The sequence below is a fragment of the Penicillium taxi genome, assembly GCF_028828555.1.
Source record: "Penicillium taxi strain IBT 34144 chromosome Unknown utg000004l_segment0_segment0, whole genome shotgun sequence".
Taxonomy (NCBI): Eukaryota; Fungi; Ascomycota; class Eurotiomycetes; order Eurotiales; family Aspergillaceae; genus Penicillium; species Penicillium taxi.
This window is the reverse complement of record NW_026643206.1, coordinates 5,043,844-5,060,179: the sequence shown is the minus strand read 5'-3', so window position 1 is coordinate 5,060,179 and position 16,336 is coordinate 5,043,844. Positions and strand designations below refer to the sequence as shown.

The following is a 16,336-nucleotide window of genomic DNA, read 5'->3' as shown; positions in this document are numbered from 1 at the left end:
TGAAACTAGTGGAATCGGGGCATACCCGATTCCATCGCGGGAACTTAGAATGAACACACATCTTACCGCATAACTTGTCACACGTACAACATAGTAGTAATAGTGCATCAAGATCCCTGTGAACCGACACTGTATGTAGCAGATTTCCTTTCCCCGGTGGGGCTTCCCTAAAACAGCTACCGCCGCTTTAATGAGAGCGCTCAGAGTCAAGCTCAATGAGTAAATTTCAGTAGAATGCACTGCATTCCAGCAACCCCCATGTGTTAGGGAAGCACAATATTCTTGTCAAGAAGTTGAGCAGAATTTATTGCTAGAAAAAGAAAAGTGCCATAGCAGCACAGAAGTATCTTATAACTGGTGAGATAACTTTGGCGAGAGGATATATAACATCGCATCTATATTTTGACCAATACATATTTGATGACTAAAGTACTCAAACACATAAACAGCGGTATTCTGATCTCGTGTACTGTATTCACCTTCACAATTATTTATATATGGATAAAAACTACGCACCAGTTACCTCTTGTCATCCTGTGACAACAATATCTTTCATCAATCAACTCCACTCGTAAGACAGACCCTTACGCCCGGCGAATCTAGTTGCGGAAATGGAAAGAGAAGGCCATGTACAGGTCGAACCGCATCTTCGTTTGTCTCGTGAAGTATCATACGTGGGGCTAGCGGACCGTACAGCTTTCCGATGGTGTGGTAAATAGTCATGTCGACAAGACTGTCGAAATTGTGAGTCCCAAGCTGCTTTATAGTGGGTAATAACTTACTTCTTAGCCAGACATGCACGAGACCCTTTTGAAAATGGAACGAAGTAGTCGTACATTAGCTTGACTTTATCTTGGTTCCCCAGCCAACGTTCTGGCTCGAACTTTCTTGGGTCTGGGAAGATATCGGCATCCATGTGAATCCAGTGGTTCGTCATTGAGATAGGAGTCTGTGTGAATTTGTTATGAAATTAATCGGGATATATTGAAGGGTGACTCATCACTTACTCCCTTAGGAATTTTCCAGCCACTGCATTCCAGTTCGACGTCTGGTGACCTCCGTACTTGGCGGTGTAGTAGACCCATCGAAATTCTGATTATAAAATAGGATGAGTTGATTTCTTTTTGTTAAAGTGATAGCAAGTTACCTTAGTGCTTCTTGGTAACATGCCTTCAAATATGGCAACTTTTCTAGTTGTCGCCACGTGATATGGTTCTGGGTGTTCTCGTCATAGAAAGCCTGAAGTTCTTCACGAAGTCATTTTTCTATATCCGGATTCAGCCCCAGATATGTCACCAAAGTCACCAGTGTTGTGGAAACATTATGGGTTCCAGCTTGCTGGATCAACTGCCAATTGTAAGCCCAGAATCGAGTGTCTCTACTATGATATGGGTTACTCGTCTTACCTGTGATAGGCGAGAAAACCCGCCGTTGCCGAATATTGACTCCACCAGATCACTATGCACAAGATGGTCAAAGAAAGTGGTATCACTTCGATTCTTGGCCTCATCTGCTGGTCGAAGTCGAGATTTGACCATTTGCCTGCGAGCTTTCTAGCAAAGTATTAGAATCCAGACCAAAATTAATTATTATAGAAGATAGTTGCACTCACATCGTCCCAAATCCTCCATTTGGTTATCCTCTCAGATAAAGCCCTTACTACAGGCATTACCAAAAGCCTATTAACCAATCATTGAATTAGAAAAGACATAACAGCGGAAGGAAATGATGTACTTCGCAAACCATGGCATATGTGCCAGCAAAGGAATTGTCACAGCGCCCTTTTTCAGCACTTCAAACCTTCAAAGAAGTTAGCTTCATCCACATGATAAGGACAAACCCTTACCATTCTGCATTGAATGTAGGATCGTTTAGATAATCACTAGGCTCTTCAAACAGCATACAAGAAACGATATCTGATATATCCCAGTTGTCAAGTTTCATCCTATAGTGGTAAAGGACTTTTATACGCACCGGTCATAAGCGAGTTAAATGCATGGGTAATGTTGACTGGTATTCCCGTGTTTACAAATCCATTCAGTCGGCTACGCAACTGCTCCACCCGCTGGACAGCGCGTTCTTCGACACGTGCGATTCCAGCAATGGAAAAGAAAGGATTAAGAAGGGCTCTGGTGACGCGATGCATGTCGTGTGTGGTGGAAACGGCGACCATGTCTTCATTCAGAATTAGCAGGTTCTTTTCAATCTTCAATCTAGTAGCAATAATGGGAATTAAGTTACCCTCAAATCCAGTTCCTTCTGCAAATCTTGGGTAAGCTTCCATCTTTCGAACAGCACCCATGACAAAGAGCTCATGGTAGAAAACCGGGTCGCGAACGTGAATCTCGGCAGGTGTGATGCGTACGACTGGGCCTGCAGACAGATATAAGAAACTCGATTTGAATGTGTATGAAAGAAGTTCTAACCGTATTTTCGGTGCATGCGCTCAATCTCCATGTAATACTGTCCGGTTTGTACCCAGTCATAGTAGAACTCGTACCAAAATGTACTCCGGGCGAGTAAAGGCCCTGGAAAAGATGCAATTGGACTGAAATATAGACGGTGAACGACTAGACCAATGATGTACAGCGTGAGAGAGGTTCCAGCAAACGCAAAGCATCCCAATACTGAAGTGAGTCAAGCACACTCATTGTGAGGAACTAATATCTTGTCTTTTTTCCCCTTTCGCTGGGAGTTCAAGGAGAGAAAAATCTAAGCTTCGCTAAGTCACAAACTCACTGACGCGCTACCCAAATTTATAATTGCGATGGAGCATGAAAACTGGATCATAAATTTCACACATCCACGTTTCCTTTAGAGGGTAATGATATGTCGAAGTATGATTGAACTTAATGTGGAGGCAAGAACACCCCACAAATTTCGACAATTTCACCACATATCTCCATTTACTTTGTTCAAGCAGTGATTTCAGGATATCGCAGAAATTATCCATTCTACAGAAAAACACTATGCTGATAAAAACAGTTTTCTTAAATCTTGCAAACTAAATTGGACGCTTCTTTTGTTAACGGAAATTATGCGCTGATCATTAATCGATCGGCGCTTGATGATCTCAACGATGTCACGGAAACTCTCGCCCAGACTAGTTATTCCCACTTATTTCAAGATTAACCAAGAGCATGGACCACTCTCTGTCCAAAGATCTGGAGAACCCTGATTCAACATAGATCTCTAGTTCGATCAAGATGCCTACGCCCATTTTCTGATTTGTAATATGATTCATCACTTTCTACATCTTCAAGTCAATGTAACGCCTGAAAATAGTCACCGTGTCGCCAACATAGTTATTTGATTCCCGTGTAAAAAGCTCCGATCTCATCACGCAATTGCAACTAACTTCACGTAGACACTCGTGAGTGAGAACAATATGGCTTCTACTTCATTATCATCCTGGTTAATAATCAGTGTATTGAGAATGTTGAATTTCTTGTTGAGTTGTTTCCATCGATTGTTTAGAGTACCGCGATTACCACCTCTTGCCCCAAGTCATTATCAATGGCAGCAGTCGCCAATGGATTCTGGTTTGTGGTAACGACGTGCAATTGGAACTGAAGCCATTGTCGGATCCCGATCCAGCATTGAGAAAGGCGAAAATGACATGGACTTAATGAGTTCAGTGCAATTCCATTGCCGGGGACTGACATTAGCAGTACTGCACATGGCTCTGAAAGAAGCCTATATACATATGCGATATACACACTCAGTGATCTCTCACACCACCAAGTGGGATGATTATGGCTTTCCTTGGATTCAACATCAAGTTTTCTCGGGCAAGTGCGAACTTGAAGCCTGGGTATCTGGTATTATCAAAGTGGAAGTCAGTAGCCGACAAGCTTACGAACTGCGTGATGAGAGTAAGAAACGTTGCGCCGTCGATAATAAAGGCAACGCCCGAGCTTTCGCGACTCATTTAGCAGCACCGGTGGATAGTATGACCGACCTACTGGACACCAAGCATGTGCAATTTCTTTTTCACGCCAACCACATCCACTTTGACGGTATGGGGTTTCGCAAGTTCGTCGGTGACCTGTTGCGTGTTCTCGCAGAGGTTGTTTCTGGCAATATAACACCCTGCCAACACAATGAGACATCTCGCCCATGCTGCCATATTTGCCACCGTTCTGAAACTTAACCCACCTGGACCCGATGTGCCTGAAACCCAGACACACCTCGCACTATCTCCGTTCAATGGCCGGCATCACCTCACAAATGAATATTCCACCGGCATCAAGAATCTTTACTCTGTTTGCATCAGCACCACACCAATATTGTTTCAGAATATCAAGTCTTATAACGTCGTCAATGCGGGTAGGCCTGAACTCAATACTCTTCTGATTCGAGCATGCTCCGTTGTAAAGACTTCATACGAATTTTGGATCAACCAGCCATGTCAGCTACCGGTTTCAATTTCGATTTCAAATCTGATCGCGTACCTCATAATACGGTAGGCTATATCTCATTTACAAAGAATGGCTGAAATTTCTAATAGACTCGGTTTTTTAAATTACTCCAGTGGTGTATTGCCGCGTGATCATTTCACTGCACCGGTAAGCTGGTGCTTCATGAGAGTGGGCTCTACAGACTAGTAACTAAACTCCTGTTTTCTTTGAGCAGGTATTCGCTAGCGATGGCATTATTGAAGCATGCATCCCACGAGATGTTTACAAGAAAAATAGTCAAAATTCTATCTTAACAGTCAAAGATGTCCAGTTCTCATTGAATCAGTACCTACCATATATCTGTGAGTTCCGACTGTTGTTCAAACACAGATCTTGAAGTGCACCCAATACTACTAATATCTAGTGAGATAGTTCGTTACGGCTCGAAAGCTGGCGAGATTGCAGTACTATCTCAATTGATTATAACGATGCAAATTACAGCGAAGAAGACGTAAAGATATTTTTGAATGAGATGGTAGACATGATGATGCTTTTCAGAGGTTGATTTGGCTTTGTCAATTGAACAACTATAGTTATTGTTGGAGTATCGGACAAACGACATCCCGGTTTAAACTACATCACGAATCCCTGTTCAGAGTGCATCGCAAACGACAACTTTGAGCAGTATGCATTTACAACAGTGATATCCCGTTTTTATCGACTCTTCTGTTCTAGACGATAGAACATATTCGTCTCAGACAGAAGAGCAACTTATACAATAAATAGCTAGTCCTCACTATGAATGAAAGACCAGGCTTTTACAACCTGTCGCTCAATAGAGTGATATTAGAATATCGTAACTGAGAATAGTGTTCGAGTTTACTGTAGTAAGCAAGGAGTTGGTGAGCTCCAACTAACCACTACTCAACACCGTAGACAATCCACCGATCTAGTAGTGGATGCTACAATACTGAATGCTGTGGTTGTTGTGAAGTCTGGTCTTTCATTGACGGAGAGAACTAGCTACTTATAGTACATGATGGTTCCTCCATCCTGGACGAATGTAACCATTCATCCAAGACAGAAGACGGAATACCACTATCGTGAATGCACATCGCTCAAGGGTATCGTTTGTTATGAATGCATATCGTTCAAGGATGCTGTGATATACTAATCTAGTTCTTCCGAGTAAGTACGGAGTAAATCTCATACGAACGGGACACATAGGCGAACGGGACAACTAGACCCACTTATATATTTGAATCCCAATAACTCCATTAAATACTATATAATAGTAAAAAAACTATTAAATCGGTCGGTCAGGACAGGTTTCCCTCCTATGACCAGAATTCCTGCATATCCCACATCGGCGTTGGGGCGCCTGGCCCTCTGATGGTAAATTGGCATCACTAGGTTTAGGAGCAGTATTTAAGGCGTCAACCACATCCATTCCCTCCTGAATTGTAACCCCTTCTACTACTGCCATTTTTCAATTTGGACGTGCTTTTTGCTTCTTTTTTTTTCCTCATGCGCGGCGCGTAAATCCCTATTTTCCTGGCGTAGAAGAGCATTCTCCTGATATAGGGTATTTGCACCCTTTATTATCTGGTCTAATGCTCTCCTAGATGACGATGGTGGTGTTCGAGATACTGTGCGGAGTATAGCTTTATGTTGACGCCGTAAATCTTTTTGTGTTTTAGGGGTTCTTGGTGTCCAATTTCGGCTTGAATCACTCCCCCTAGAAGGTGGTGGTGGTGGTGTTAGGACGCGCATATTAAGCTTTTTAAGCACTCTAATAAGGTCAAGTAGCACGATTCCGGTCGCGGCGAACGCTTTAGATGCAGATGTAAGAGCTTCAACACGTGCGAAAGAATATATCTCTAGAAAATCTTCCTTATTGATGTGGCTGAAGCCAAGCTCTACTCTAGACTCAACCAGCCGAGTATAAGAGCGTTTCAACATCGCAAAACACCCAACATCAAGAGGCTGTGGAAGATGTGAAGCATGCGCAGGCATAAAAAGTGGTATAATATCATGTTTTTTGCATATCCGGTCGAAATCAGGGGTTAAATGGCTACCATGACCATCTAGGATTAGGAGTCGATACCGTCCTTTAGTACGCGCAGTAGCAGGTATAAAGAGCTTTTCAAGCCATCGGAGCCCTATTTGATCTGATATCCAGCCATTGGGGCTTATCTCGATTCGCTAATTAGATGGTAATCCAAGGTCAGGAGCAAACCAGCTCTGCATCATCACCTTTCCTTTAAAGATGATACAGGGTGGAGGCGTGTAACCAGACGCGCCTAAACACTCAATAACAGTAACCCATTCGCGGTTTCCAGGCTGTTTTTAAGCTCTCTTACCATAATATCCAGCTCTAGTAACCACTCTTGCGGTCGCACATCGTCCCATCGCGAATCCTGTCTCGTCAAAATTATAGATATCGTGTTTTCAACCAATTTAAACCAATTATTTATCACATCATAGTCCTCTTGGCGCGCACGTTGCCAATCGCGTGGCTTTGAATAGGTAGCTTGAATTTCAGGTAAACGTGTAGTAAAGTTGGTGACCCAGTTTCGTCCGATCGTAAGAGGGGGGTGGTTCCGCGGTCGGCGAGCAAAATATTGGCCATTCTACCAACCTCTTTAGTCCTAGGAGCACATCCGCGATCGTTTAGAGAGACGACCCATTGAATTAATGAATCCTCTTCAAATTCAGTCAATTTATGGTTGTTTGCGCGTATTTCAAGCCGAGATCGAACACCAGATTGGCGGCGATGGAGAGTCGACTTAGGTATATTAAATATAGCTGCAGCTTGGCGTATTGACAATATTTGACCATTTTTTAGAGCTTGTAAAGCTAACAAGACATTCCTCTCCTGTTCCTGTTTATCTTGAATGATAGGAGCTATTTTTGGAGGCATGGTGGGTAGTTGAAAATAAGAGACACGAGACTAACGCGTAAATTCGGTGGGGTGTCCCGTTCGTATAGGATTTACTTTAGTTACTCCGAACCGAATGTTACAGCCTTTGGCAGAAGCATTTCTGCCGAAATGCTTTCTGCCTTAGCGGTTATGTGTCGTCAACCTTGTTTCTCATGCGGCTGTCGCAACACAACCACTCCAAGAGAATACATAGATATTATAGGGGCATAAAGCGTTATCTATAATGTTAGAAGTGGGCGTTAGCTTCTCATCAACCTTATTGAAACCATCGTTGTACCGACCGATACATACATATATGGGTGTCGACTCCTAGGCTCAACTAAACTAAACCAAAATTGATACATAGAATACACCTGGGCATATAGGAACAACCAACTACGTTAGGTCATAAGTCTGTGTTGGAATATGGAACAAAGCAGTCATGTGATCAAATCGTCACTTTATAATAGTAAGCAAACTAAGAATGAAACTCAGACTTTACAATCACTTCAAGAGGACATATAGATATCATAGGAGCGTAAAGCGTTACCTGTGATAGGTGTCAGAAATGGGCATTAGCCTCTTGTTTACCATATCGAATAGCTATTCTACACTCGGTACTGGTGTACAGTCTGTACACACACGGGAATTAGCCCCACCCACCCCAAATATATATAATTACTTCAACCACCTATACTTACACCAATATTATAGCAATAGCTGTATAGTATATGTATTTATATAGGCAAATGACATGAGAACAGAATTTTATTCAATATCTAGTATAATATTCCCTATAGTTACGTACAGCGGCTAATCTACATGGCATAGACCTAATTATGCTATCAATCATCGCCTGTGGAATGGCATCCCAAGCTTCGCAAATACAGGCCTTAAAATAGGCCCAATCAGCTGCAGTTTGGCCCATTGCGACCAATTCGGGGTGTAGCTTTCTTAATTTACACTTTAGAAGATACCAACATGGTTCGACCGGGCTCATACCAGGCGATCGTGCAGGCCATTTTTCAAGACGAATCCTCCGACGTCGAAACCACCTTCCTGCTTCCTTTAATGTATGGATTTTAGTATTATCCTGCTAAAATATATCATCATCCTCATAGTGTAGTAAAAGGCCCTTTCCTAGGGCTTTAATGTATGGTTTACTAGTAACTCCTTTACCTTTAGACCTAGAATCACGCTCCATAACCACTATCTAGCTACCAAGGTAGTATTGGATCCCAGAACGAGCGCGATAATTAGTACCTAGATACAGTATTGGTCATCATTTGAATACTTGACTAACTATAGCAGCATGTTGGCTGAAATTGTGATAACCGGCCTTGAAAAGACCCTAGACTTCAGATGTATTAACGCGAGGAAATACCGACGATCGGAAAAGCAAACTCTCGGAGAGGATTGGGTATGGACGGCAGTGCCGTTAAGGTAGGCTGCAGCTTAAAGAGGTACATCTGCACCTGCCAATGATGCGATCTTCACTATGGACCAAATCAAGGTGGGATCCTCACATTGTGGGTTGAAGGGACACAAACACAGCCTATGAGAGGGATAGGTTTCAAGGTCGGTGATAAGGAGCAGCGGAGGGCATGTGTACGAAGGAGAGTAAATCCAATGAACGTGCAATACAATCTGCAAGGAGAGAAAATCCTTCCATCTTGTGAGGACAAGGAAGGACAAGGAATGCCCTCAAGGTGGGACAAGATGGGAAAGGGGCGATAATATTCAGACCTTGCATTCCAGCACATTTCAGATTCCAACAGGGGTGCGTTCATAGATTCCTTACAAAATCCAGATCTACGAAGCCTACGGAAGGAGGAAACCATTTGCAAAAATAACAGGAAGTTACTACCCAATTCTTTTTTCGCAAACACCTGTGCGGTGTAAATTACTCTATCACCTCTATTTCCATTTTTGAAGTCTGAAAGTCTGAGTGATGAGACTACCGCGGTCTACTTGGACTTGGAGTGCATTTCAAGTTGATACGGGATTGTTTATGTTTGGCGGAGTCCCAACGGTAATCATTCCTGTCGAAGCAGTCACTCAAGATCCTAAACCCTGCAAAACCAAAACCAAGAAATCCAACCAAGAATCCAGGCGCAAGAGTCTACGTCGTTCAATCTCCAACCTCTCTGATCTCTCCTCCATCTCCAGCCTTTCTTCAAACTTCTCCTCAAAAAAGGAATTAACCAAGAAAGAACTGCGGAGGCTGTCCAAAATATTTTGAAGGGTATCTTTACCCTTCAGCCCACGCATAGATGAGTCTGCATGGGCTAGGAGTGATTGGGGCCCAGGTGGCCGCATCAATCAAGAGCAGCGACGAGAAACGATCCCCCAAGATAGCACACCCTTCATCTCTACCCCCTTCGCCACACGAAGCCACGCGTTCCTTTGAATTTGACCCCTCCATCGGCGCCAAACCTCATTCACCGTTCTACTCTCATGCTGCGGCGACTGTGTCATACGAAGAACTTACTTTCACAACCAAGACCGCCGACCATGATGGCTGCGAGCTTCGCGACCTTGAGAATGCCGGACCATACAAACCAAGTCGGACAGGTAGCCCACGGCGATCCAAGCTGTGGGACAAACAAGAGAATCCACCACGTTCATGCTTTCACAGACTCAGCCACCGTCAACGGATGATCATCAAAGCCATCATTGCCGTCGGCACCGTGGGCACCATGATTGCAATCGCCCTAGGTATCACGGCGGCAGTTGGAGGAGCAACCTGGAGGGATGGTGCCTCGAAGGCATCACTTGGCGGATAAACATGGGAGTCGCAGAGTTAGTAGAAGTGGACGAGCATGGAATTGACCACCATAGTACGGATCTTCAGCGTTTTTCTTTTTCTGTGCACTGGTGGCCGATCAACATATTGGATGGAGGGATTTCACCCGGTCGCCTGAGCTCTTGAAGGAGCTTGAGAGCTCAATAATTGTCACTCTTTTCTTTCAATCTTTTTGCCTTGTTTGCCAAGCCTTGCGCGTTGCAATGGGGATTCACGATTTCATTTGTCGGAAGGAGTTAAATGCATTCGTTTTTATCATTCTTAGTAATGACATCATTCATCAAAATTGATAGATCAGTACGTATTGATAGTGTCAATAGCGAATACACAATCTAGCAGAGGATATCAAATTGACGACGAGAGGTAGGGAACGTACACGGAGCAACTTAGAACCGAGAATATACTGGTATATACGCTAAACGCAACATGATTGGTCTCCCAGGAATAACGACGGCCCGACCACGTGATCAAAGGCACCTACAAAAGTGAGAAATTTTCTCCCAACTTTCTTTTTCCTTTCCTCATCAAAAAAGCAACAGAGCCCGCCACGACCGTCGTTCTGTCCTCGTGACAAATTCCACGACGATGTGTTGCCTTCGATCCTGTAGAACTTCGGTTTTATAGGGTTGTTCGGCTCTGGAGAGTAATTTCCCAATAGGAAGTTTGTCTCCCTGATCCTCTTAAGTGAAGACTGTGGGAGGGGAATGTCGAAGACGGGATACACAACTCCTCTTATGGAAGGAGTATCTACATAGCGAGTCAATGGAATCTTCATTGCGTAGTCACTTGAATTAAGATCTGCTAGGGTTCCCTTCCATGCCAATACTGTAGTCCTGCTGCGGAGCTTGAAGTTCCGAAAGGGTTCTCCAGGCCACACCGATGCCCAGAAGCTCGGAGATTTTGAATATTTGTTTACTCACAAACGATACCGACGACGGTCAGTGCATGTCCATGTTGTCTTTTGACATCATTGGGAATCTCGATGTCTGGGATCTTGTCTCGTCTCTTGTATTTTGAAACTCTCAAAGAGGCGACGGGACGGAGCGAGGGTATGCATTGTGCGTTAGCTATAATCACGCCCCTGGGTGCTTGACAACGCGAATGCCGTCATGCTATTTCTCCGGTGGAAAAATGATTGGAAATAGCAGGACAATCGAAGCTCAAGCCTACTCCTGGTTGGAAGATAGTCTCCCTAATGAATTCTGTGATCCCTCGGCAGTCCTGGGAATGTTGCTCGGACTCGCTCCATCTACACAAGGAGCCGCACGGCCATTGTTTACCCTTCCAAACGACCACAGGGGGGGGTCCATACATACACAATGATGATGTTTACCCATTCTCGCCGACATTCTGATGAAACGCGGGCGGCTTGGCCCTGCGTAGCCGGGTTGATCCCGTGGACTAACATTCCAACAGGCATGGGATGATGGTCATCGCGAATGTAACGGAACTACTAAAAGCTCTAGTGATCTCCCACATCAAAAATGACAGAGCCTCTGAGGATCATATCGACAATTTTCGCCGTTCATTCGCTCTATCTCGTAAATCCATTTTTACTGTCACTCATTTGATCGAATATCGGACGTGACCTGTCCCTACCTTATCTGTAATACCTAACTTCTCTCAACCGCCATTATGAAGGGACTTGTTGGTGGTATTCCTCTGGCTCTGCTGGTTGCAGCCCTCCAGGCCCAGGCCATGGAGCAAGGCACTGTGAGTAAATCTTCCACGAGGACATGGAGATTATGATGTTAATATTGAAAACAGGGCCATGTTGATGCTGCTCTGCCCTACAAAGCTAAAGCCGGTGGCACTGCGATTGGAGGTCCTTCAGGCCATGACTTGGATTCAACCTTTGGCCCGCTCAGCAAAACTGTAAACACGAATACCAACGGTTATGAAAAGACGACAGACGACCACTCCATCAAGATCAGTGACAAGACCAGCCCTGCGACGTACGGTGTTGCTCTTGGTCCTGGCGCCGGCCCATTTCCTAAGCTCCCACCTGGCGGTGCTGCTGGAGCTGGTCCTTTCCACAAGCGCGACTGGCCTCGCGGTGGCACTGCCATTGGAGGCCCATCTGGTGATGATGAAGGCCAGAGCTTCAACTTGCCCATCACCGGTGTCTTTAACACTGAGGTGACTGAGATCAACAAGGACGATCACTCTATTAAGGTCAAGGACAAGAACATTAACGCTCCTGTGGTCATTAGCCACCCTGGCCCGGAGTTCGTCCATGGACCTGAGACTGGTTATCGCACAGCCTCTGGCGACGACGCTAAACCTGAACACTTCCACGTCCCTGCCACTGAGTACGGCAAACGTTGGGACGAATTTGGTGGAACCGCCATCGGTGGACCCAGTGGTGGTGATGGCGACAACTTTGATGAAGGCCATGGTGATGCTTCCCCGCCCCCATATGTCGGCGGAGGAACTGCTCTTGGCGGTCCTTCCGGCGATGATGAAGGCATTAGCTTTGGCGCCCCGGTGAACGTTGGCATCAACACCAAGGTTAAGGAGTACAGCAAGGACGATCACTCCATCAATCTGAAGCATGAGGATATTTGGTACAAGCGTGACTGGGACCCAAGGGACGGAACCCCCTTCGGCGGCCCTAACGGCCTTGACGAGTTCGGCGACGCCGCCCCATATGAATCTGAGGGCGGTGCCCCCAGCCGTGATGAAAGCCACCCTGGAAACCATCCAGACGTCGTCGGCGGCACTGCCATCGGCGGTCCTTCAGGAAATGATGGCGGCCAGAGTTTCAACATGCCCATCTCTATTGAGACCAACACTGATATCAAGGAGAAGTACCAGGACGACCACTCCATTGATATCAAGCACGAGGAAGTCTATGCACCACCACACTTCGGTGGCGGCCCCGGCCCCTACGTTCCCGAGGGTGGTATCTTGCCATTCGACCGTCGAGCAGTCAGAAACCCAGCCCCTACTGCTGACCGTGTCGCTGAAGGTCCCGGTGGTGGTGGTGGTGGTACCGCTGAGGGTGGCCCTTCCGGTGATGACGATGGAATCGATTTCAACGACCCCGAGAACCTTGGTATCAGCACAGATGTCGACGAGAAACACCAAGACAATCATGCCATCAAGATTGATGATACTGATATTCACGCCCCTCAACCGGTATATGCAGAAGTTCCTGAGATGCCATGGATGTCGTATCCTTCTCAGCCTAAGCAGCCACAGCCAGAGGCTCCTAAACCTCATGCTCATATCACTCCTAAGCCTCCTGTTGCTGAGCCAGCTCCTCCTGCTCCGGCTCCTGAGGAACCAGAGACACCGAAGGAAGCGTGGAGTGCTCCTCCGGCACCACCAGCGCCTGCTGTTGCCCCTCCATCAGAAGCTCCCCAGGAGTCAAAAGAAGAGTGGACTGCTCCTCCAGCACCTGCTGCTGCCCCTCCGTCAGAGGCTCCCCAGGAGCCAAAAGAAGCATGGAGTGCCCCTCCAGCTCCAGTCGTTGAGGAGGCACATGTTACCCCCGAGCCTCAAACTCCCCCTTGTACAACAAGGACTGAGGAGATTCTGCTCACTGTGACCAGGACTGCACACAAGCAGGTCCACCCGACTGAGACTGTATATGCAGAGCTTGTTCCCTCTCATGCCGTCGAGACCGCCCCGTCTGTCGCTGTGCCCGTGGCTAATGAACCCGCTGCGAAGGTCGTGGAGTCTACCGCCGCTGTACCTCCCCCGGCCGCAGCCCCAACGCCATTCGACGAGTCCCCTGGGTCTTCTTCCAGCTGGTCTCCTGCCTCCGCCCCAACCGACGCTTGGTCTTCTCCTCCCGCTCCAACTGATTCCTGGTCTTCTGCTCCCACTCCCACAGAAACTCCTTTCCAAGCACCAAAGGAAGAATGGAGCGCCACTCCAACGGGTTCTTGGTCTTCTGCTCCCACTTCAACTGATGCTTGGTCTTCTCCTCCCGCCCCAACTGATTCCTGGTCTTCTGCTCCCGCTCCCACAGAAACTCCTTTCCAAGCACCAAAGGAAGAATGGAGCGCCACTCCAACCGGTTCTTGGTCTTCTACTCCCACTTCGGCTAATGCTTGGTCTTCTGCTCCTACTCCTACAGAAACCGCCTTCCAAGCGCCAAAGGAAGAATGGAGTGCCACCCCAACCGGTTCTTGGTCCTCTACTCCCACCCCAACCGATTCTTGGTCTTCTAATCCCACTTCAGCTGATGCTTGGTCTTCTGCACCCACTCCAGCCGATTCTTGGTCCTCTACGTCCACTCCAACTGAAGCTTGGTCTTCTGCTCCTACTCCTACAGAAACCGCCTTCCAAGCGCCAAAGGAAGAATGGAGTGCCACCCCAACCGGTTCTTGGTCCTCTACTCCAACCCCAGCCGACTCTTGGTCCTCTACTCCCGCTCCAACTGATGCTTGGACTTCTCCCGCTGCTTCATCCCCCATTCCTACTCCTGAAACCCCTAGCTCTGAATCTGAGGCCCCATTGAGCCCCAGCGCCGCATGGTCCATGGTTCCCGTCAATGTCCCCACTAGCTCCATGGTTTCCATGGTCATGGCAACTCCATCCGCAAGCATGGCCGCCATGGTTCCTAACGGTGTTTCACCCGACCCAAGTTCGTTCGCCGGGCCCTCACCCTCCTCCATCGCTGTGTTCAAGGGTGCGGCTACTCATGTCACTGGTGGAATTGTCTCAGTTGCTGCGGCAGTTGTCGGTGTTCTTGCTTTCATCCTGTAAACTATCTTGGGATCTACCCCCTGTCACTCGTTGAAATACCTACTCATGCATTTTACTTATGTCATGTATTTCTGTATACTTCTGCGATTATCGCCCGCCTTTAATTTCTACTTCCCATTTCCGAGCTGCTGTGTATATTTACTTCAAGCATCATCATTATTCTCATCAGTCACACTGTCGTGGAATGAATGTTCAGTAAAACATATTCAAAATCTGTAGCTACCTTCGTATCTAATAATTCAATGATCACCACCCGGGATTTTCCCGAACGGAATATTAGGAGCTGCGAATGACTTGTACATGTCGTCTAGCACATCACGCTTCCTCTTACGATATTCTTCATCTTCAGCAGGTTCTGCATCCGGCTGCCCAGAAACCCAAGCCCGAATCGTCCCATCACCATGCGCAGAGAAAAGCTCTAACCCTTGACCTGACGCACCATTCCCTCCGTTGCTGCGCCAGGCCAAATCATTGATTCGCCCCGCACTGCCAGCAGTGAGCGCACCGGGCCGGCTTTGGGTATGTGATGTACCCACAAGACCAGGCACATGGAGTCGCTTGATGAGCGTACCCTCGGCAATCTCAAACATGTACATATCGCCCTTGTCGTCTCCATTCGTGAAGTTAGGCCATATGAAGCTTTCGTAGCCTGGTAGCATGAAACTTTTAGGTATGAGCAGCGGTGGTCGCTCTACTAATTGTGCAGAAACTGCATTTCGGACACGAGGTCCAAAGTGCACTAATGTGTTTGCGCCTGTGCTTGTATCCCACACTCTTATGCGGGAGTCTTGGCCCGATGTGACGAGTTTGCTGCCAGTAGACGTCCAGCGGACTCCTGTTACAGCTCCGTTGTGTGCACGGGCTTGTGTGGAGTACGCTGGTCGACTTACTGTCGCTGATGACCCGGGTGGTACTAATCCGACTGGGTCATCCATGTCAAAGCTTGCGATGGCAGAGTTAAAGCCACCGCGTCGGACATCGAATATTATCACTCTGTGGTCGACCGAGCCAGAAGCTAGCAGGTAGGGCCGATGCGGTGCCCAGTCTACTGACAGCACAGGGCCGGTGTGCCCTGGCAGACCTTGTGTCGCTAGTCCTGATCGTAGATCCACTAGGCGGACGGCGTTCTCTGATGTACCCACCGCAACGAGTAACGTTGAATGAGGCTTGGAGGAGAACGCATGCGCGTGTGGCGTGCAATGGAGCTTGAATGTGTGGACCGGCTTGATAGCTGCCGGTCCCAGCACTGAAAGCTTCAATGTCTGGTCATAGGATGTGGTGAAAATATTCGTAGGAACGGGGTCGAACGGGTAGATAGACAACGAAGTGATGGAGTGAGTATGCGCGTCCGGGTGTGCCGATTTACTGATTGATGCATGAGACCGGTGGATATAATTTAGCTCTGCGCCTCTCGTTTCAAGGTCCCAGAGATGGATAGATGGATCTGCGCCGGCAGAGACCATGCTAGTCTGGTTAGAGATGTTACAT

General features: G+C 46.9%; 5 protein-coding genes across 5 annotated transcripts; 3 read left to right on the top strand and 2 right to left on the bottom strand.

The window, feature by feature from the left end:
- Positions 1–519: 519 nt before the first annotated feature.
- Positions 520–2,457, bottom strand: N7495_006759 (uncharacterized protein; the record flags this gene model as incomplete). Its single annotated transcript, XM_057209410.1, has 9 exons — positions 520–534; positions 589–733; positions 783–949; positions 1,407–1,553; positions 1,613–1,679; positions 1,735–1,800; positions 1,847–1,916; positions 1,975–2,373; positions 2,427–2,457. 9 exons carry the CDS (start codon positions 2,455–2,457, stop codon positions 520–522), a joined length of 1,107 nt encoding a protein of 368 aa, XP_057063184.1.
- Positions 2,458–3,679: 1,222 nt separating this feature from the next.
- N7495_006758 (uncharacterized protein) lies at positions 3,680–4,153 on the top strand (the record flags this gene model as incomplete). The annotated part of the gene is made up of 1 exon (XM_057209409.1): positions 3,680–4,153. One exon carries the CDS (start codon positions 3,680–3,682, stop codon positions 4,151–4,153), a length of 474 nt encoding a protein of 157 aa, XP_057063183.1.
- A 5,443-nt stretch (positions 4,154–9,596) lies between these two features.
- On the top strand, positions 9,597–10,109 carry N7495_006757 (uncharacterized protein; the record flags this gene model as incomplete). Its single annotated transcript, XM_057209408.1, has 1 exon — positions 9,597–10,109. One exon carries the CDS (start codon positions 9,597–9,599, stop codon positions 10,107–10,109), a length of 513 nt encoding a protein of 170 aa, XP_057063182.1.
- A 1,655-nt stretch (positions 10,110–11,764) lies between these two features.
- On the top strand, positions 11,765–14,848 carry CweA (uncharacterized protein; the record flags this gene model as incomplete). Its single annotated transcript, XM_057209407.1, has 2 exons — positions 11,765–11,842; positions 11,897–14,848. 2 exons carry the CDS (start codon positions 11,765–11,767, stop codon positions 14,846–14,848), a joined length of 3,030 nt encoding a protein of 1,009 aa, XP_057063181.1.
- A 239-nt stretch (positions 14,849–15,087) lies between these two features.
- Positions 15,088–16,311, bottom strand: N7495_006755 (WD repeat protein; the record flags this gene model as incomplete). Its single annotated transcript, XM_057209406.1, has 1 exon — positions 15,088–16,311. One exon carries the CDS (start codon positions 16,309–16,311, stop codon positions 15,088–15,090), a length of 1,224 nt encoding a protein of 407 aa, XP_057063180.1.
- Positions 16,312–16,336: the final 25 nt, after the last annotated feature.